This window comes from Pelodiscus sinensis, chromosome 4 (genome assembly GCF_049634645.1).
Source record: "Pelodiscus sinensis isolate JC-2024 chromosome 4, ASM4963464v1, whole genome shotgun sequence".
NCBI classification, from domain to species: Eukaryota; Metazoa; Chordata; order Testudines; family Trionychidae; genus Pelodiscus; species Pelodiscus sinensis.
The window spans coordinates 125382043-125403465 of NC_134714.1; the positions used below are offsets into that span (position 1 = coordinate 125382043).

The following is a 21423-nucleotide window of genomic DNA, read 5'->3' on the forward strand; positions in this document are numbered from 1 at the left end:
GCTGTACTGTCTCAGCAGTATCAGACGTCTCAAAGCAAACCTCCCTCTTTGAATCTGAGCTTTGCTTTGCCTCTTTGCTGAAAAACCTGGAACAAGGAATGGAAAACACCTGGCCATTTGTGAGAGTTCTGTCGACAGACGGCGTTATTGCATCTACACTGTCCTTTGTGTCTACACTGTCATGTCGACGAAGCGGCTTGCTTTGTCGACAGAACTGGCTGTAGTCTAGATGCTTTTTGTCGACAGAAGCTTTGTCGACAAAGCCTCTGTCGACAAGAGCCTGTAGTCTAGACGTACCCAGGGTTACCATAGGACAGCAGAAATCACATGCAACATCACAGAGCGAACAGAGGGAATACAGAGGGCTGGCCCACAACATTTTGGCACCTGAGACAGGGAGCTCAAATGACGCCCCCATACCCCCTCGCTTGGACCAAAACTTTGAACGGTCTCAATTCTGCCTTCTTCCTGTTCTACTCCTCTCATGGCACTGCTCTGCTACCTACATATGCACCAGCAGCAGCCACAATTTTCTACACTCTGGGTCCTAGTGGCACTCCCCACAGTCTGGCACCTGAGTCGGCCACCTCAGTTCGCCTCATAGTAAGGCCAGCCCTGGGAATACAATCCCGACTTGGTCACAAATGGGATTGCTGACATGTCAGGGGTAAGCAGCAAGGACTCTGGAGCTTAGAGCCATGATCTGCCAGGGTGGCTGGCATAGTCCCCCAGTGCCTGGGTCCTGTCATTCCCAACCACAGCTTTTCATTTGCCCTATTGAGGGCAGTCACATCACGTCCATCCACCCACACCCAAAGCAAGCGCTCCCACCTATCCTTCCCCACCCTGACATGTGCCACTAGGAAACAGTGGAGGATGCCAGGGTATGTCTCCAATATAGTGCAGCCAAGAGCTGTCAGATGACAAAGCCTTTCTCTACAGAACTGGCTGAGCTGGACCCAGGACCTTCGAAGTAACAGGCTCTGGAGCCCACTACGCTAAGTCAGTCAGTCGCTCTGATTCATACTGCACAGCTCCTAGTTCCAGTCCCCACTCCCTGGGCTCAGAGCCATACCAATGACCTAGAGATGTAAAACTCCATATCCCACTTCCCACAGCGACACCAGTTCTTCACCACAGTCATTTGTCCGCAAAAACTCATGGAGTGTCCACACCTCACGTGTGTTTTTGTGCAAGTAAATTGAAAGAACGGAGGGGGTTTTGCGCAACTGGTATTCTTCTTTCTACGAGGAAGAATGCCTTTTTGCACAAAAGCTTTTGTGCAAAAACGCATGTGTGGATGGGGTTTTGCGCAAGAAGAGGGAAGAGGCAAAAGCACAGATGCCCTGGTGGCCATTCTGTCCACAGCAATCACAGCGTATTTGCGAGATAGTGTCCAGGCAGTCTGGATGCTCTGTTGCGCAAAAGCGCATCGCTTTTTCGATGTGCTTTTCCAGTGTGGATGCGCTCTTGCACAAGAAGTTTTTGCAGAAGATCTCTTCCGCAAAAAGCTTCCTGCGCAAGAAGCCTGTAGTCTAGACATAGCCCAAGAGGTAAGTGTCTCTGTGTCTCATTCCCATTCTACTGAAACACCCGCATCATTCCTGAAAATGGCTCAGAGGCATTTCCTCTCAAACTTAACCAGGAAACATACCCCAACTCTCACCTGTTCTTTGCACAAAACTCCCTCCCCCCCACACACCCCTTTTTCAGGTCTCGGCCACATGAAAGTGAAAATCTGTGCCCTGGAGCTAGGCTCTGCACATTACACATAGTGAAAGGCAGCAGCTGCTCTGAAGAGATTCCAAACTGAACAGAGAAAGGGAGGCTCATAATCCCCATTCTCCTCTCCAGATGGAGAACTGAGGCAGAAAGAGGGAAAGGAGCAGGCCCAAAGTCCCACAGAGTGTTGGTGGCACAACCAGGAATTCAGCCCAAGCATCCGGAGCCTCAGTCTCATGCCATCAACATAGCCCATCCTGAAGCTGTTGGATTGTACTTCCTCCCCTGCCGTTTGTTGTTACACCTCCCGATGTAGAAGGCCTCATAAACCAAACCAGGCCATTAGCTTTTGAAGCAAACGTTACTATTCCTTGTGTCACAACGCGCTCCCTGCCCAGTTAGAACAGCTGGAATCACACAATTGATGGGCTTTTAAGCCAACCGGTTTTGGTAATAGAGTCAAATCTGGGTTCTGCTGCCTTCTGGTGGCTGTTCCTTAAAACTGGCAGAAAGTCTTGGGACTGGTAGTTGATTCCCTCCCCCCCTTAATCAGGTGACACCCCAGATGGCCCATGTAGTAGTTAGGTATTAGAAGGTAATAGCCTTCACTCTAGGAAGGGACCAGTGGTTTTCAGTTTTGAATCTGGCCACTGCTTTCTTTGCTATCTGTTTACACTGGGGCAGCTGTTACAAATTTTCATATACCTTTCAAGGGAAGTAGTTGGGTTTTGCCAGGGTTCCCATGGGATGGAACAAACTGTGATTTCTTATGTGCAATCCTAATTTGCACTCCAGCAGAAAAACATTAAAGTGTTAGATAGGGTGTTACAAAAAAATTCAGGAAGCTGGCTTTTTTAACACCCCCTCTCCCCTGCCAAAAAAAAAGGTTCAGTTATGTTCCCAACAAGTAAATTATCTTGAAGTGACTTTAGGATAAGAAGGATGTTCCCCTAATAAATAAAAAGTAGAGCTGATTCTGAAATTAGCAGCTCCCATAGATGTCACAGCCAGAGCCATCCCTGGGAGGTAGGGGAAGCATAGGGCCTTCCACAGCCCGGAGCAACCCTTCGTTTCCCACCAGAGACCCTGACACTGCTCTGCTGCTTCCCACAAAGCCTTGCTCTTACTCTGCCTTTCCCAGTGGGGTAAAGGTTGGGATCAGTGATTGCCATTTATTCTTATGGATACTCTCTGGTCTCTCATGGGGTTATCCCCTGCAAGGCAATAACTGGAAAAGGCAATAACTGGCTTCCAGAACAATGGCGTCTGTAGTAACTGGAAAAGACATGTAGGCTTCCAGAACAATGGGTAGTGGAGGCATCACGGATAAGAACATCAGAACGGCCACAGGTTCAAGGTCCATCTAGCCCAGTGTCCTATCTGCCAACAGTAGCCAATGCCCCAGAGAGAGTGATCGGAACAGGGAATCAAGTGATCCCTCCCTTGTCACCCATTTCCAACCTCTGACAGCCTATTCCTACCCACGATGGTTAATAAACATTGATAGACCTAGCCTCCATGGATTTATCTGGCTCTTTTTGAACCTTGTTCACAACATCAAGAGAAGACACCTGTTTCTGCCCAGTTTTGAGCCAGGGACTTTTTGCACGTTAGGGCAAAGGTGATAACTACTACACTGCAGAAACCCAATTGACAAATGGTAACCCCAGGTCCTTACAGATAAGAGGGTACAACAGCTGTTAAAAGGTTCAGCTACAATTCATAGGCAGGTAGCTGTGGCCATAGCAGCCAAGTTCAAAAAAATAAATCAAAGAATGGGTCCGGACTTAAAGCCATCAGAGAGAAACAAGTCACTCAGGTGCTCTTGTATTCCTTTATTCTACTGTGGGCAAGATTATAGGAGAGATGGTGTGTGGGAGATTGCGGGGGGAGAGCCACTAGTTCTATGCACATTGTTGGGACTTTAGAGAAATGGAGATTATCCAGGACCCCTGTTCCACAGCAGTGTCCTAGGGACGGCACCGTGCTCACGCCAGAGGAGCCAGGCCCACCTGGTTGTTGGCCCGGTCGAAGACAACGTAGTAGAGGCGGATGAAGACGTCGCCAAGGATCCAGAGCCCTTGGTTAATGCTTTCAAAGCTGGAGGAACAAGAGCTTGAATCCTGCACCCGGGGAAAAGAGGACATGGTCATTATTGGGCTGCTACTTCAGTGACTTAGCGTCCGGTGGGGCCTGCACAGACCTGGGCCTGTTACATATGGAGCTGTGATCTCAGAGGTCTCACACTGAGTAGCATTAGGCTGGGGAGGGATTCAATAGGATAACTCTAATGTCTGCAGGGAGAGGCATTGAGGAGTTGAGTTCCAATTCTTGGTGCTATTTAGATACCTAACTCCCAGTGTGGTGCTGAGCCTCAGAACAGCCCTGCTGCCCCAGGCTGAGGCTAAGGGGCACAGCCTGTCGATGGGGGAGGTGAGCTAGGACCCAGCCACTTCTGTTCATGACACATCCTGGGGAAGGCAGAGCAAGCTCTCTCCAGCCTCTTGGCCAGGCTCCCAAGGAAGCAGCTAACCTGGGCCACCAGAAATCCTGCTGTGATTACAACTGGGTTTGGGCTTCCCTACTGCCTGACCCAAGCTACCAACTGGCAAAGAAGCTCGCCTGTTCCTCCCCAGAGGGAGACAAACTTCTACCACAGGGAAGGAAAATTCCATTCTGAGGCCCATGCCTTGCAGCACAAGGCAGTGATCTCTGGGGTAGCTGCTCACTTGGGCCTCTCCTAGTCCGGTGAGGCCCTGCCCTGATGTTCTCCTGCCATGGCCAGTTCTACAGGCTGCCTCGCTGCCCTTCTGGGAGGTGACATTCACTGCAGGCCTGTCTTGCCCTGGAACGTTTCTGCCCCACGATCCCTGTGGGGGAAGAGCTCCCTGCCCTGCGCTCATTGTGGGGACAGACTCTGGCCTGCATCTCAGGGATGCTCCAGCAGCCTCGTGCTGGCTGGGTGGGGGGAGTTGCCGGCTCAACCAGCACAATGGCCTCAGGCACAAGCCCTGGCTAAGAGGCCCCAGGGGGCTTTCTGAGCAGGACACTCACGTTGAGGATGTAGGCGCTGGCGGGCACAGGGAACGCGTTGCCGTTGATGTTGAAGATGATTTCGGGCAGGCTGCTCATGGAGCTGCAGCTGACCTGCAGGGAGGAAGGCCGCACAAGGTCAGGCGCCTCTGGGGCACCAGATTCTGCAGTGAGAGAGACAGAGCGTCCCATCGCTGGGCAGCCACCGCCGCTAGACACTTCCGTCCCCACTCCCTGCCCTTACCGCGCCATTGCTGGCGCCGATGTAGTAGTTGATGTTGGAGACGTCACTGGGGGGCCCAGCCAGCAGAGACGTGCCAGTGTCAATGATAGCCTGGCAGCCACCGGAGCAAGCGATGGTCTGTCCATTCATGGTGATGCTGGAAGAGAGACAGTCAGGGGCACATCCCCAGGTACACTCCTGAGCTCATTCCCACACAGCCCAGGAGACACCGGAGAAAGGCCTGCACAGTGATTCTTGCTACAATTCCCAAAACCTTTACCCTGATGTTTCACCCTAGAGCTCTTCTGCCGTGGCTATTGCTCATTGCTCCTTGTCCAACTGCCTTCTGCAACTAGGACAGATCAGCCTTAGGGGACACAGGTTTGCAACCACCCTGTCCTCTATTTTAGTACTGAACAGAGCTCGCCAGAAGAGAAAGGGGTCCTGGGAAAGGGGATTCAGAGGTGAGGAGCTGTCCTTATGCTGTCCCTAATGGGAGACACAGGACATCTCTGGATCCTAGCAGGAACAAGGTAAAGAACCACCCATCTAACCTCCTTGCTGGTGAGACCCCTTCCTTGTGATCCCAGCTTCCTTGTCTTGCCTCTTGTCTAGACTCTAAGCTTAGCTTCTCCCGGTTCCCATATGCATCCCCATTTACCTCTCTCTTCAAGTTTGCATGAGGATGGGGAAGGGCCAAGGGGGGTGATACCTGTCCATGTTGATTTGCCAGTAAGTCTCCGCAGACAGAGGGATCCAAATGAGGTTCCCAGAGTAGTAAGATGTGTCGATGCCGCCGAACATCACGAAGCTCCCGCTTTGCTCATCTCTGTAGAAGGGAGAGAGGCGAGCCAAGGGAGGTGCATGAATGGTCAACTAATGAGACAATAGCACACACACCATCTGCTAGGGAAGGAGCCCAGCTGAGCAGGGCCGGGGCACAGTCAGAGCTGGGAGTATCCATGTCTAGTAGCAGAGATAGGACAGGGTGGTTGGATGAGAGGAGCACCTCCCGCCACCCTCCACATTGAAATCATTTGGGCTTTCTCTTCCTAGATCTCAAAAACTAAGCATGTTAGGGCCTGGCCAACATGTGGGCAGGCCCAGATGATTGAAGCAGTGATGTCATTGACTTGGGTGCTCGTGTTCCTTCTGAGTCAGTTCTGAGCAGATAGTTCAGCCAAGGGCTAGAAAGTGCTCAGCCCAGTTACCATCTTCACCCAGGAGCCTGTTCAATACCAATGCCCTAGTGTTTGTTTCTGCCCCAAAACCGTAAATCACTGGCATGGAACAGCTGCCATGATCCTCCCCAGAGGTGGCTGCTTTGGGGGAATTCTGGAGCTAGCATCACTGAGTGTGAGAGGCACTAGAGGAACGTCAATCTCGCTCCCGCAGATGGGCTGTTTCCAGCCCTGACTTACGCGCTCAGGTAAACGGAGAAGAGGTCCTGGGACACCAAGCCCTCGCTCATCATGTTGTCAAAGACGGGGGTGGCTCCGGAGGAGGCGATGCTGGGGTAGGCCAGACCCAGGATCCCATCCATGGGGGCGTAGTAAAAGGTGGAGCCGGGCTCGGTTTCACTCAAGCCAAAGATCTGGTTGGTGTCCACAAGGCCTCCAACCTTGGGAAAGGGATGGGAACAGTCAGACACAGCTGGAACCCCGGGAGAAGCTGTCAAGTCTGCCAGAGAGGTCTCATGGCCTGGAGAGTTCTCAGAGACTGTTGTGCCCTGCGCTGTGCTTCATTGCCTCTTCTCTTCCCTTTTTCTATCTGCCTCCCCCGTTCATACCATACCCTGCTTTAGCTTCCCAGCTGCATCCTGTCCTTCTAAACCCTAATCTCCCAGCATGGCTGCTCCAGGGGCTTTGCTCCTTTCCCGTGACTCACCTGGACGGTGTCATAGCCCAGGATCCCAGTCATGCTGCCGGTGCCGTACTGGATGGAGAGGTTCTGGCTGGTGGCCTGGTAGGTGGAGGAGGCTGACGGGTTGAAGCGGTTGTGTTTTGCTGCAAGCACAGGAGAGTGAAATAGTCAGAGGCTGACATTTGTCACTCGCCCCATGTGTTGTATGGGGAGCCTGCATCACTACTCCAGCTGTGTATTCCTGAGTGGGGACAAGATGCCTAAGAATCACACACCGTAGTGCTCTGCATTGCTACACCTAAGTGCCTTTGTAGCTCTAGCTTCAGGTCTTACTAGGGCCTGTTTCCTCCCTCCGGGCATGTCTACACTAGGAAATGATTTTGAAATAACACAGTGGGCGTCTACATAGCAAACCAGTATTTCTAAATAATGTCAGACTCAAGGACTTCTTACTCTGACTCCTGTAATCCTCATTTCACAAGGAGGAAGGGAAGTTGAGGGAAGAGTGTTCTTCCGTCGACTTCCTCCTGTGTAGACAGCGCCAAAAGTCAAATTAAGCTATTTTGACTTCCGCTACATAGCTGAAGTTATGTATCTTAATTCGATTTTTGCCCTGCTGTGTAGATGTGCCCTAAATTTCAAAATAAAAACTTCCAAAATAACGATTTTGAAATAAGCTTATTCCCCAAGGAAAGCAGGAGTTATTCTTTTGAAATAACCAGCCCCTTATTTCAAAATAACAGGCTTGGTAGGGTGGACATTCCGCTTGTTATTTTGAAATAAGTGTAGACCAGGACTCCGACACTGTGCATAACATGCAGGGACAATGGAGGAAGACCTGCTGTTCTCTGGCTTCCCAGATGGATAAAAAGTGATGATTAAAATTTTTGATTTTTTAAAATGTCAGTGTATTTCTGTTTTTAAAAATAAACCTATTGAAAATTAATGTTGAAATTATGGCAACCCTTGCTAAGGCCCAAACTTACTAAAACCATTCATTTAAATACAAAATGTACTGTTACGCACTGTGGCTACGTCTACACTGGCATGATTTTCCGAAAATGCTTTTAACGGAAAACTTTTCCGTTAAAAGCATTTTCAGAAAAGCGCGTCTAGATTGGCAGGATGCTTTTCCGGAAAAGCACGTTTTGCGGAAAAGCATCCGCGCCAATCTAGATGCGCTTTTCTGCAAAAAAGCCCCGGTTGTCATTTTCGCAATTGGGGCTTTTTTGCGGAAAAGAAATCTCTGCTGTCTACACTGGCCCTTTTCCGGAACAGTTTTCCGGAAAAAGACTTTTGCCCGAACGGGTGCAGCATAGTTTTTCCTGAAAAGCACTGATGATTTTACATTCGATTGTCAGTGCTTTTCCAGAAATTCAAGCGGACAGTGTAGACAGCTGGCAAGTTATTCCGGAAAAGCGGCTGATTTTCCGGAATAACTGGCCAGTGTAGACACAGCCTGTATGTTTTAAAGCGCTACAGAAAGTCAACAGAATGTGATTTCACAAATTGAACACCTTGAACCAGAGTTTCTTCAAGTGGCAAAGCCAGCTTTCGACAGCAAAAGGCTCTTCTGAGGAAGCAGAGAGAATACTTTCTTCATATCCATTTCTTAACTAGGTCAGTTCATTCCAACACAGGAAAACAACTGGAAGCTGAAAAAGTGGGAATGCTGGTTTCTCTCTTCCAACCTCTGAATAAAAACTGAATGTGAGAGGATGAGCTCCACAAGTTCTAAAATCTGGAAGGGCCCGCTGATCAGAAACAATTTGTTTCAATTCACTGACTCCAGATAACGTTTCCTTTGTTTCATATATCAGTTAGTTTTAAATGCAAAACATGTTTCGATAACATGTGGGTGCCCGTTAAAAGGTGCTATAATTAATTTATTTTAAAAAGCTGGATTTTGCATTTTAAAATGAATTCCAATTTCCATCCAAATTGAGTTTGATACAAATGAATACTTAATCATTGTGTAGTAAACAAAAATGTTTCCTTCATGATTTTGTAACATCAATAAAAATGAACAATGTAAGAATTTGAATAAATCTATGTAAAGTTATGTTAATTGCTTAAATAAATGTGTATTGACATCATGTTCTCCCCTTCTCCCCCGATTGGCTAAAGGAAGTACCAAATATAATGTAAAAGCTCTATATAGTTGCAAATCAATCTGTTTATAGTGGTTACAAACCACTGAGAATCAACTTCCTTCAGAAAAATAACCAAAAAATGCAAACGCAAAGCAAGATTAAAATTGATGATGTCAATCAAGGTTTCCTCATTGTTGATTTAAATCTTTCTGATTTCAGTCGACCCGCCCAGCGGACATGCCCAGGCAAGAAGCGTTGCAGGTGACTTACTGCAGGCTGGGCTGGAGCAGTACACAGAGGGCACCCACAGGTTGGAGGAGCCGGTGTCGAAAACAACAGTGAAATCCTGGGCCGGGGTACCGATAGAGATGGTTCCAAAGTACTCAGCCTGTCAAAGCAGAACAAAGACCCAGGGGAGAAAGAGGGACCCAACATGGCCATCCAGTGCTTAGATTGTCACCTGGATAGAACTGGCATAGCTGCGCCAGCTCAGGATCTGGCCTTGGGTGCCCTTTTTAGGACTCAGCCTGAGATGATGTTTCTGTGCCATCACTTTGCCCAGTGTGGCTTCTAGAACTTGCTGGCATCCAATGACCACAGGGGAGCTTAATGTTTTAGCCAATGCTCTTCTTAATGCCATCCCATCACAGCTGGGGCTGGGTGGCCCATCACAGGCTCTTTGCCGCAGCAAGATGGGAACTTGGTTGGAAGCACATGGATGGGGGAGTGGAAGGGGCCCTTTTGCAGGGGGGAGAGATCACCCATTGACGGAGGCAGGGGAAGCTTTGATGGGGAGAAGGAGGCTACAAGTCCTGCTCTCCTGCCATACTCACATCCATGTAGTTTGTCAGGGGCTCAGTAGCAAACTGGTCTCCCAAGCTGGGGAAATACTTAGAGGCCGGGTTGTAAGGGTGTTTCTTGAGGAAATCCTCCAGCAAGCCATGTTCCTTCAGGTTCTGCCTCAGGGATTTCCCCTTCTGCAGGTGGACCCTAATCAGCAAAGGCAGGGAGAGAGACCGATCAATAACAGATAGACAGTAGACAAGCCTTGTGGTCGGGACGTACCCTACAATCCAGCTTCAACATCTCTTAGTACACCTAGGATTAAAAGAGTATAAGGGAGCTGGCTGCCCAGTGCATCAAAAATGAAAGAGACTTGGGCACGTAATTTCCCTAGGTCCTTGGAAATCTCAGCCCACGTGTGCTAGCAGATCGCTGGCCCAGCGTTTGGGGACCAGCATTAATAACACAGGAAGAGACAGTTGAAATAAACAAGATGGGGAAAGGAAATGTTATCACCTGCCTCGACTCCGTCGACCATCCCCTTCTGCTTGACATTTTGTTCTCCCTTTGCTAGCACGACTTTTCTCACGTGGCTCACCTCCTATAGCTGTAATTGCTGCTTTGATTTCTTACGGGAATCAGCCCTCCGACTTTCTGTGCAGGTTCCACAGGGCTCTGCGCTTGGTCCCCTTCTATTCTCCTTCTACCCCGCATCTCTGTGTCATCTCACCCACAACCACAAGTTCCACTACTACCTGTATCCACATGAGTCACAGGCTACCTCACTGTCATCCTTCAAACCTAAGGATTTGGCTGCTGGTGTGCAGTGAGCACTGTCCACTGTACTCCCCTCTCAGTCTGACCACACCCATCTGTTGTCTCTTATCTCACACTGAGGTTGTTACCTAGTTGAGGAAGGGACCGTCTTCCAGTGCCTAGCACAATGCAGTTCTGGGTCATGCCTTACGGTTCCTAGATGCTGTGATTATTATGTGAATAATAAATACAAATCTTATCATCTCCACTTCGCATACAGAAACCTGATCCCCAGAGTGAGACTCCGTGACTTGCCCAGGGTCACACAGGAAGTCTGTGGCAGAGCCAGGAATTAGCCCAGATCTCTCCAATGCCACTCCAGTGCCTTGACCACAAGGTCTTCCTTCCTCGTTCCTCTGGCACAGCACAAAGCTAAGAGGCCATTCCCAGTTGCTGCCCATTCATGAATGGAGAGTAGAGAAGAGAACAAGACCAGGGCAGACGTTCCCCACACGGCTGCATAGAAAGCTGAGTTCAGCAGCCCAAAGTGGTGTGTTCCCCCTGTACTCACTTTGTCAGCCGGCACTGAGACAGCGCCACCAAACTCAGGAGCAGGAGCCACTTCATGATGTTCTCTGATGCGCAGGCCAGTGGCGATGAGTGTCGAATGTAGAGAAACGCCTGCAGGCCGCGTCTTATATACACACCGCTCGGAGCTTCTCTTATCGTGTGAAAAACCCCGATAAGAAATGCAAACCTGCCCGATAAGATCTTCCAAAATGTCCTTTCACGAACACTCAAAGTCCAGAGATTTCCACCTTCATTTGTCTGTGACCTGAAAATGGGGGTGTCATCGGGCGGGGGGAGAGTTTGGAGACATTTCCTGTCTAAGCTCTGAAAAGAAAAGTTTCTGAGTGGTTTCAAAGAACAAGGCAGGAGGCGCACAGGAATGGGATGCGGAGATTGTCACTTCTCAGTCATCGATTCCAGTCTAGCCCCATGCTGGAGAGAGGGCACCTCAAGGTGATTGGAGCCTTCCACACCTTCACACACACACCCCTTGCAACACAGCCATAGAACCCCAGATGTGTAGGCCATCTAGTCCAGTCTCCTGCACGCTAGGCAGTCATGTAGTGAGGAAGTGAGATATGGCGCTTTACGCCTCTAGATCTAGGCTACAATTCTATCACGGAGAGCATGGATTCCATGGCTTCTTCCAGGGGAGGGCTGGAGCAGCTATCAGCCCCAGGGCCATTGGAGTAGCCACCCCAGCAATGATCAGTGTTGGCTCAGACCCCCTTTGGCTGGACAGGAGCAGCTGGGCTGGAGCAGCTGCTGGAGGTGGGCCCCCAGCATGACTCTGACTCTTGGTTCCCCTGCCCCCAGGGCTTAGATTCATACCAGTGACAAAGGTTAAGATTCTGTCATGGCCCAGTTACTTCCGCTAAAAGTTGGAGACGGGTTGTGAGCTTCCGTGAATTATTGTTTATTGCTCTGGGAGGCTCCTGCTGAAAATCAAGAAGCAGATGTCCAGCCTTCCGTGGCACGTGGGAAGGTCAACATCAATTAGACCTTAGAGGGAGAGAAAAGGAGGAAATCCTGGATGGCCCCAACCCTGGAGACTGATTTCCTGGTGCAGAGCCAAACTGTGGGTTCCAGCCCCAATGGCATGGCGGGGGAGTAAGGTCCTACTTCTTAGCCCTGGCACCGCGGCCATTCAGTTCCTGGCAGGAGAATAGCCACTGGAGTGGAGTTTCAGGCCAGGCTCCAGGAGCATCTGCTCTATCTGAATCAGGAATGAGAATCCCAGCAGTTTTGACAAGGGTTACTTTCCATTTAGCAGCACCGAGTTCCTGACAAGGAAAACACGTCACAAGCCACATTCCCTCCTGCCACTAACCAGGGCTTCACCATCATAAACCTCCCTCCGAACCACAGGATGGAATAATTCCTGCCTTGAACTAAAGATCCTTTTGAGAAGCATCACAAGCACAGGGACCGGCCCCCTGGCAAGTTCAGGAATGGAAGACAGAGCCGTTTGCTTCCCATTGTGCCTCGGTGCAGTCTGGCCCCAAACTGGCCAGCATGAGGATTGGCGTACAGAGCCTTCCACTTCGAGGCCTCCAGTCTGAGCCCAAGTCAAGTGATGGATGTTTGGTGACCTCTGATGTCTCTTTCCTGAAAAACCTGGAGCACGGAATAGAAAGCAGCTGCTCATTTGGGAGACAAACCCTGCATGCCAGGACCTGACGGTGGGGCATCGGGAGATATCGGATAAGGTGATTTTCAGGACCGGTTCGGCTCAGATTAATTTATACAAACGGATATGTTTTCATAAACAGCGCGGCAAAGTCAGGCCTGTCCTGCTCCAGGTCCCTTTGTTAGAGTTGTCCCTGGACTAAGGCAACTTCACTCCCAGTCATGTGGAAACTTCATCCTTCCCCTGGTGTTTGCTTGTCCTCGTAGGGTCAGGTGTGGATAGTGCTAAATGGAAAATTAAATGCTCTTGTCTAATCTCATGAGATTGCCATTGTGATTTCAGGCAGACCAGCAGCTCCTGGCACATGGGCACAGGGCCTGGTACCCAAGTACAATGGATGGCTCCTGCCAAGAATAGGATGGCTGCCAGGAATAGGATGGCTGGCTGCATTGTCAGGGCTAAGCAGTGAGGCCTCCCCACTTATCCCTGCCATTGGGACTTGAACCCATGATCTGTTCCCGGCCCCAGTCATCACTCGCCAGTTTGGGGGTCTCCTTTTCTCTCTCCCTAAATCCTGTCATGGTCACCTTACCCACTACCCAAAAAGGACCGGACATCTCTTCCCTCGTCTCCTCCACTGGTGGCCTCCGTGGTCCCCCCGCAATGCCTTAGTCCTGCCATGGCCAACCACAATTTACCATTTCCCCCCAGACCTGCTGAGGGCAGTCACATCACGTGTATCTACCCCCACCTAAACCAAGTGCTCCCACCCGATCCTTCCCCACCCTGACATGTGCCACTAGGAAAGGGTGGGGAATACCTGCATATTTTATCCAAGAGCTGTCAGGTGACAAAGATGTTTGCTACTGAACTGCGTGAGACGGATCCGTGCCAAAGAGAGAAATAGGCTCCATAGCCTTTGAATCAACCACTATGGCTTGTCCTAGTTGCCAGTTCACTGACTTCAGCGCTCAGAGTCATATCAATCACCTTGAAGCATTAAGCATCATAATCCGGTTTCCCACTACACAGCTGTATTGAAACTGTTGCCCTCTCTCCCAACACGGGGCCAGATGGGAACCAATGACCAAGCGGTAAATGTCTCTTTATCCGCTCCCAGCTCCTCTTTCTGCCTCCTGTTTACTCTTTAAAACAACTCAATGGCTTTTCTTTGCAAACCTTCGGAAACGTCCGCTAACTCTCACCCCTTCCTTCTAGGGGACTCGCCTGTTTTCAGATCACTGCAAAGTGAAGGTGGAAATCCATGCGGATGGAATGTCCTACAAGCCTTGCTTTCAAGGATATCTCAGGCAATCTTATCCGGCAGGTTTGCGTTTCTTATCAGGGCTACTCATAGGAATATGAAAGGCTCTGCGCGGTGTGTATATAAGGAGCAGCACCCCGGGGCTGTGCTACATTGAGCGCCCCCATTTTTCTTTCCCCATCAGTTTGGGTGTGAAGGAACATCATGAAGTGGCTTCTGCTCCTGAGTTTGGTGGCGCTGTCTCAGTGCCTGGTGACAAAGTGAGTATGGGGGAGGAACAAGAAACACCAGGGTGCTGAGCTCGGCTCTCTACAGAGCAACGTCCTTAGCTGCAGCAGCACCTTCTAACGCTCTCCTCTCCACGCGCCTTAAAAGGCAGCAGGTGGACCTGTCCCTGGGCTATATGGCAGGTACAGGTAGGAGGAAGGAGGGACTTGTGGTTACAGCAGCGGGGTGGGACCTGGAAAAATCCAGATTCCTTCCCGGTTCTGCCACCGGCACCCTGTGCGACCAAGTCACGGAGTCTGGCTGAGCCTCAGTTCTCTGGTTAAAAATGAACATGATATTTCATTTCATCAGCTCTGGAAGAGGGGGACTGTCTTATACTACGTAGCAGTATAGCTCCCAGCATACTAAGCCCCCCTCCATGCTAGTTACTCATGGGCCAGGGATTTCCAAGACCCCGGTGTGAATTATATCCCCTGCTCACACTGACTTTCAGTGGACGGGGCACCCCGCTTGCCGATCCTCCTGTGCTAATCCCAGCTATAATAAGAGATCTCAGCGCAAGGTGAGCGCTGCATGGTATTCTCTGAACACAAGGCTTGCCTAGTGCTGATTTCTTATCGATCGGTCTCTCTCCCTACCTTTGCTGTTTAGGGTCCCCCTGCAGAAGCGGAAATCCCTGAGGCAGAACCTGAAGGAACATGGCTTGCTGGAGGATTTCCTCAAGAAACACCCTTACAACCCGGCCTCTAAGTATTTCCCCAGCTTGGGAGACCAGTTTGCTACTGAGCCCCTGACGAACTACATGGACGTGAGTATGGCAAGCCAGCAGGGCTTGTAGCCTCCTTCTCCCCATCAAAGCTTCCCCCTCCTCTGTCAACAGGGGATCTCTCCCTCCTCCCAAAGGTGGCCCCACCCCCCATGTGCTTCCAACCAAGCACCCACCTTTTTGCAGTCCAGCCCCTATGCCGAGTCAGCCAGCCCCTGTTGTAATTGGATGGTATTAAAACACTGAGAATAGAGCTCCCCGTCTGCCCTCCCCCCCCCCCCCCCACATGCTGAGATTGACAGAGACTGGAGCTAAGTGACTCTGTGCATCTGATGCCAGCAGGTACTTGGAGCCACAGTGGGCAAAGCGATGGCAAAGAAACACCAGCTCAGGCTGAGTCTTTAGCAAGAACTCCATAGCCCAGACCCTCCACTGGCGTAAATCAGCCAGTTCTACACCAGTTTACACCAGCTGTGGATCTAGCCCATGGGTCCCTCTCTTTATAATCATCCTTCGTCCTCCTCTGGCAGATCGAGTACTGTGGAACCATCTCTATCGGCACCCCAGCCCAGGACTTCACTGTCCTCTTCGACACCGGCTCCTCCAACCTGTGGGTGCCCTCCGTGTACTGCTCCAGCGCCGCCTGCTGTAAGTCACCTGCAGCACCTCTTGCCTGGGCATGCCCGTTGGGCAGACTGATTGAAATCAGAGCGATTTAAATCAGTCATGGGGAAACCTAGATTGACATCATCCATGGTAACCTGGCTTTGCATTTGTACTTGCCAGTTATTTTCCTGAAGGAAGTTGTTCCTTGCAGGTAACCATTAAAACAAGCTGTTTAGCAACTCAATATAGCTTTCACACTACACTCGGTGCTGCCTCTCACTAAATAAATCGGTAGATTTTGAGTGTAATCTCTTAGGCCAGGTCTACACTAAAGGGGAACGTCAACTTAAGACACACAACTCCAGCAATGTTAATTACGTAGCTGGAGTCGATGTATTTTAAATCATGTTTTCACACTGCCCACAGAGCAGGAGGTTAGTGGGAGCTAACACTCCCATTGGCTTCCTTTATTCCTTGTGTAGAGGAGTACTGGCACTGATGGAGGTGCTCTCTTAGTTCGAACTAGTAGGTCTAAGTCAAACCTTGGAAGATCAACTGTAGCAGCGTCGATCTTCTGCATTGTGTAGACATGGCCTCATAGACCTTACCATACAGTTATTCAGACTTTGAATCTGTATATTTGTAATAGCTTCAGAGGGGTAGCTGAGTTAGTCTGTAACAGGAAAAACTTAAAACACAACAAATAGTCTAGTAGCACCTTAGGGTAGGTCTACACTAGCTCATTAATTCGAGCTAGGTAGGCAAATGAGGTGACCGGAGTTGCAAATGAAGCCCGGGATTTAAAAATCCCAGGTTTTATTTGCGTGTTCCCGTCCGGTTGCCATTTTGAAATTTCACTAGCCCAAACTCACTGCCATGTGGCTACACGTGGTAGTGAAATGTTAATTTGAACTAAGTCCTTAGTTCGAATTAACTGTTACTCCTCATTCCACGAGGAGTAACAGTTAATGTGAGCTAAGGACTTAGTTTGGATTAACTTTAAACCACCACATGTAGCTGCGGGCAGTGCGTTCGAACTAAGGGGGATTTAAAAATGGCAGCCGGACGGGAACATGCAAATAAAGCCTGGGATATTTAAATCCCAAGCTTCATTTGCAACTCCGGTTGCCTGATTTGCCTACCTTGCTCAAATTAACGAGCTAGTGTAGACCTACCCTAATGTTGTTACTGTGATGTAGATGTTCATCTCTACTTGGTAACTGGAATTTGGTTAAAAATGCCGTGAAAAGCTGGTTTTTGCATTTCAATAGGTAGTTACAGCTGCTGAGTCAGTGAAATCCACCAGAGCAGTAGCCTACCTTTCAAACTCCAGTAGCAAACATGCACTCCTTAACAGTAACTTATTTCCTTTAACCAATTTTAATGTATTATAATATGTTTAGATTTGCCCACGAGAGGTTGTAATTTAAAACCATTTTAATTTTTAACCATTTGATTTTTTTAATTAAAAACAATCATTTTTGAGAGAGACGACAGGGTTTCCCATCTCTGTTGTCCGTGGATAGTCAGGTGAGACAGTGCCAGAGGTGGGAAATGGTTTCTGGACACACCAAGGGCTAGAGTCATAAAGGGACATAGGTATTGCAATGCTGAGAGCTGCAAAACGGTTCAATGTGAGCACACTTCCCCCAACCAAGGAATTCACCACTTCACTAGTCTTCCAAGCCTTGCCCTTCAATACAGGGGGAGAATCCCAAGTATCAGCCTGTGACCATGTGACCCTTTTGTACGTGCAGCAAACCACAACCGCTTCAACCCATCAGCCTCCTCCACCTACCAGGCCACCAATCAGAATGTCTCCATCCAGTACGGCACCGGCAGCATGACTGGAATCCTGGGCTACGACACCGTCCAGGTAAAAGACCAAAGACCCTGGAGCAGAGAAATGGGTCAGAGATAGAAGCACAAGGCGCCCCTGGGAAGTTACAGCCGGAACTCTACTGGCCGTCAACTGGGAGACACAGATAGGAAAAGAGAAGAGACCATGAAAACTCTTCTCTCGTGGGAGGGACTGCACAGTTCAGGACATGGTGTTCTCTGTGAATTCGCATGCTGTAAGGACTCTCTGGTAGACCTGACAGCGTCTCCCAGGGTGTAGGGTGTGTCTGATTGTCCCCATCCCTCCCCTAAGGTTGGAGGCCTTGTGGACACCAACCAGATCTTTGGCCTGAGCGAAACTGAGCCCGGCTCTTTCCTCTACTACTCTCCCTTTGATGGGATCTTGGGTCTGGCCTACCCCAGCATCTCCTCCTCCGGAGCCACCCCCGTCTTTGACAACATGATGAGCGAGGGTTTGGTGTCCCAGGACCTCTTCTCCGTCTACCTGAGCTCGTAAGTCACGTTCCTCTGCAACGAGAGTCACGTTCCTCTAGCACCTCTCATACACACAGTGATCCCTGAGATGTCAGCATCAGAATTCCCCAAAACGCAGCCACCTCTGGGGTGGAACATGACAGCCACTGCACACTGGTAATGCACATTTTGGGAGCAGAAGTGAACACTAGTATCTCTAATTATTAGAGTCCTTCATAGATACAAAATTGGTATTCACGTCTGCAAAAACAATCCACAGATATCTGCATCCACGTCCACGCATGCAGATAGCCACGGATATAAAGCAGATATCTGTGGATTTGCAGGGCTCTACTAATGATTACAAGAAAGCATCAGGGTCTTGTCAAGCCTTACAGTAAGTCTTCGGTATTAGGCTGACTCCTAGGGGGAAAACACCCTAATACATCACCCACACAACTCCCTGACTTTTAACACCCCAGAGCAGATGGTTTAAGAACCATCTGCTTAGTGAGGGACGGAAAGGGAGCAGTAGAACTTACTGACACCACAGCCTCGAACACCTGACCCTTTTTTAGGTTGCCTCCCATCCAGTTTTAGGACAGGCCCAACCATGCTTAGCTTTTGAGATCAGGCAAGATACAGCTATCAAAGTAGGGGCTGAAGTGTCTCACTCAGCCAACCAGCCTGTCCCAGCTCCACTACTAGAGGCTGATGTGGCCAGCTCTGACTGTTCCAGCACGTCCCAGCTGTGGCCTCTCTCTAACAGGGGAGGGACCAAAAAAGAACTGGATACATTCATGGAGGATGGGAGTGGTGGCATCCCTAGCCTGGTATTGGTCACTATTAGCAGGCAGGACCCGGGGCTAGATGGACCTTTGGTCTGACCCAGCCTGGCCGTTCTTATGTTCAGATGGTGCGTGTGCTATTGCACATTAGTCAACCATTCATGCACCCCCCTTGGCTCTCCTCTCTCCCTTCTCCAGAGATGACCAAAGCGGGAGCTTTGTGATGTTCGGCGGCATCGACTCATCTTACTACTCTGGGAACCTCAACTGGATCCCTCTGTCTGCGGAGTCTTACTGGCAAATCACCCTGGACAGGTACCGCCCCCCTCTTGGCCCTTCCCCATCCTCATGCAACCTTGAGGAGACGGGCACAGGAAGATGCACCTGGGAGCCGGAGGATGCTCAGGTTACAGAGATTAGACAAGAGACATGGGGGTCGAGCTGTTCCGTGGAGCTATCGGAAAGGGGGTCACCAGTGAGGAGGCTTGATCCGTGGTTCTCCACCTTGTCCACACCAGGATCCCTCCCTCATCTGGCCTGGTCTGCTTTGCAATCCAGGGCAGGGCAGAGTGGTCACGACCCCTTGACAGCTGTTTGTGGCCCCCCCAAGTGAGATCAATCTCAATCCCAGAAGGCTGCAGGACAAGGAGCGATGGGCAATAGCCAAGGAAGATGTTTAGGCTGAAACAGGGGACAGTTCCTGGCAGTCAGAGCAGGAGGCAGTGGGGTGGGTCCATGGGCTGCATTGGTATGAGATTGGCAGTGTTCCTGGGGACATGCCCCTAACTCTCTCTCCTCCAGCATCACCATGAATGGACAGGCCATCGCTTGCTCCAGTGGCTGCCAGGCTATCGTTGACACCGGCACGTCTCTGCTGGCTGGGCCCACCACTGGCATCTCCAACATCGACTACTACATCGGCGCCAGCAATGGCGCGGTAAGGGCAGGGAGTGGGGATGGAGGCATCTAGCGGCGGTGGCTGCCCAGCGATGGGACGCTCTGTCTCTCTCACTGGAGAATCTGGTGCCCCAGAGGCACCTGACCCTGTGCGGCCTTCTTCCCTGCAGGTCAGCTGCAGCGCCATGAGCAGCCTGCCCGACATCGTCTTCACCATCAACAGCATCGCATTCCCTGTGCCCGCCAGCGCCTACATCCGCAACGTGAGTGTCCTGCTCAGAAAGCCCCTTGGGGCCTCTTAGCCAGGGCTTGTGCCTGAGGCCATTGCACTGGGTGTGCCGGCAACTCCCCCCACCCAGCCAGCACGAGGCTGCTGGAGCATCTTTGAGAAGCAGGCCAGAGTCTGTCCCCACAATGAGCGCAGGGCAGGGAGCTCTTCCCCCACAGGGATCGTGGGGCAGGAACGTTCAAGGGCAAGACAGGCCCGCAGTGAATGTCACCTCCCGGAAGGGCAGCGAGGCAGCCTGTAGAACTGGCCATGGCAGGAGAACATCAGGGCAGGGCCTCACCGGGCTAGGAGAGGCTCAAGTGAGCAACTACCCCAGAGATCACTGCCTTGTGCTGCAAGGCATGGGCCTCAGAATGGAGTTTTCCTTCCCTATGGTGGCAGTTTGCTCCCCTCTGAGGAGGAACAGGCGAGCTGCTTTACCAGCCAGTATCTAGGGACAGGCAGTGGGGAAGCCCAAACCCAGTTGTAATCACAGCAGGATTTCTGGTGGCCCAGTGTAGTTGCTCAACAGCGTGTTGTCAATCTGTGGAACTCCTTGCCAGAGGAGGCTGTGAAGGCTAGGACTATAACAGAGTTTAAAGAGAAGCTAGATAATTTCATAGAGGTTAGGTCCATAAAAGGCTATTAGCCAGGGGCTACAAATGGTGTCCCTGGCCTCTGTTTGTCAGAGGCTGGAGAAGGATGGCAGGAGACAAATTGCTAGATCATTGTCTTCGGTCCACCCCTCTGGGGCACCTGGTGCTGGCCACTGTCAGCAGACAGGATACTGGGCTAGATGGACCTTTGGTCTGACCCAGTACGGCCGTTCTTATGTTCTTATGCTCCCCTGGGAGCCTGGCCAGGCGGCTAGAGGGAGCCCGCTCTGCCTCCCCCAGGGATGTATCATGGACAGAAGTGGCCGGCACCTGGCTTGTCTCCCCATTAGACAGGCTGCCCCCCTTAGCCTCAGGCTGGGGCAACGGGGCTGTTCTGAGGCCCAAATCCACCAAAGGTCGTTCAGTGGCAGTTATGCCCTTCAACACCTCAGAGCATCTGGGTCTCCTTCACCAACCCCACTTTCTGCCTCCCCAAGACGTCCCTTAAAGGTCTGTGAGCCCTGCCCTGAGCCAGCTTGGCAGTGGTGAGATCCCCCATTCCCCAGAAGGACACAGGCGCACGCCCACCCTGCAGGATGGTATCTCTAGGGGCACTGCCATTCCAGCCCACTAACTACCGTGTCCCATTTTCCCCCGGCGCAGAGCTCTGGCTCTTGCTCGTCAGGCTTTGAAGGCCTCAACCTCCCCACCGCCTCCGGAGAGCTCTGGATCCTCGGGGACATTTTCATCCGCCTGTACTACGCTGTCTTCGACAGAGCCAACAACCAAGTGGGTCTGGCCCCCGTGGCATGATCACGGTGCCGTGCCCGGGACCCTGCCGTGGAATGCAGCGCCCCGAGAGTCTCCGTTTCTCCAGCGCCCCGACAACGTGCATTGGGCTAATGAGCCCCAATGCTGCTGGGACGGAACAGACACATGCTAGTCCCCTTCCCTCCCTCATCCTCTTTCCTCTAGGACAGTAGAATAAAGGACAAGATGAGCACTGGAGTAAGTTGTCTCTCTC

At 50.8% G+C, this 21423-nt stretch overlaps 2 protein-coding genes across 2 annotated transcripts; one reads left to right on the forward strand and one right to left on the reverse strand.

Moving 5' to 3' along the window:
• Positions 1–3571: 3571 nt before the first annotated feature.
• On the reverse strand, positions 3572–10677 carry LOC112546735 (pepsin A-like). The gene is made up of 9 exons (XM_025187605.2): positions 10623–10677; positions 9768–10000; positions 9205–9322; positions 6866–6984; positions 6400–6599; positions 5691–5807; positions 5000–5135; positions 4777–4869; positions 3572–3845 (listed from the first exon to the last, which is right to left on the reverse strand). Exons 1-9 carry the CDS (start codon positions 10675–10677, stop codon positions 3711–3713), a joined length of 1206 nt encoding a protein of 401 aa, XP_025043390.2. The 3' UTR covers positions 3572–3710.
• A 3464-nt stretch (positions 10678–14141) lies between these two features.
• On the forward strand, positions 14142–21212 carry LOC102457734 (pepsin A-like). The gene is made up of 9 exons (XM_075926056.1): positions 14142–14197; positions 14817–14973; positions 15462–15579; positions 17295–17413; positions 17690–17889; positions 18837–18953; positions 19440–19575; positions 19673–19798; positions 21063–21212. The coding sequence occupies exons 1-9, from the start codon at positions 14142–14144 to the stop codon at positions 21210–21212; spliced, it is 1179 nt and encodes a 392-aa protein (XP_075782171.1).
• Positions 21213–21423: the final 211 nt, after the last annotated feature.

Excerpts from the sequence above, each read along its gene's own strand:
- LOC112546735 (XM_025187605.2), bottom strand. The coding sequence starts at position 10,677 with ATGACCCAGAACTGCATTGTGCTAGGCACTGGAAGACGGTCCCTTCCT. Across the intron at positions 10,001-10,622 it reads ACGGTCCCTTCCTCAACTAG|GGTACGTCCCGACCACAAGG; the intron begins GTAACAACCTCA and ends GCTGGATTGTAG. Across the intron at positions 4,870-4,999 it reads TCGGCGCCAGCAATGGCGCG|GTCAGCTGCAGCTCCATGAG; the intron begins GTAAGGGCAGGG and ends TCCTCCCTGCAG.
- LOC102457734 (XM_075926056.1), top strand. The coding sequence starts at position 14,142 with ATGAAGTGGCTTCTGCTCCTGAGTTTGGTGGCGCTGTCTCAGTGCCTG. Across the intron at positions 15,580-17,294 it reads CTGCTCCAGCGCCGCCTGCT|CAAACCACAACCGCTTCAAC; the intron begins GTAAGTCACCTG and ends TTGTACGTGCAG. Across the intron at positions 18,954-19,439 it reads TGGCAAATCACCCTGGACAG|CATCACCATGAATGGACAGG; the intron begins GTACCGCCCCCC and ends TCTCTCCTCCAG.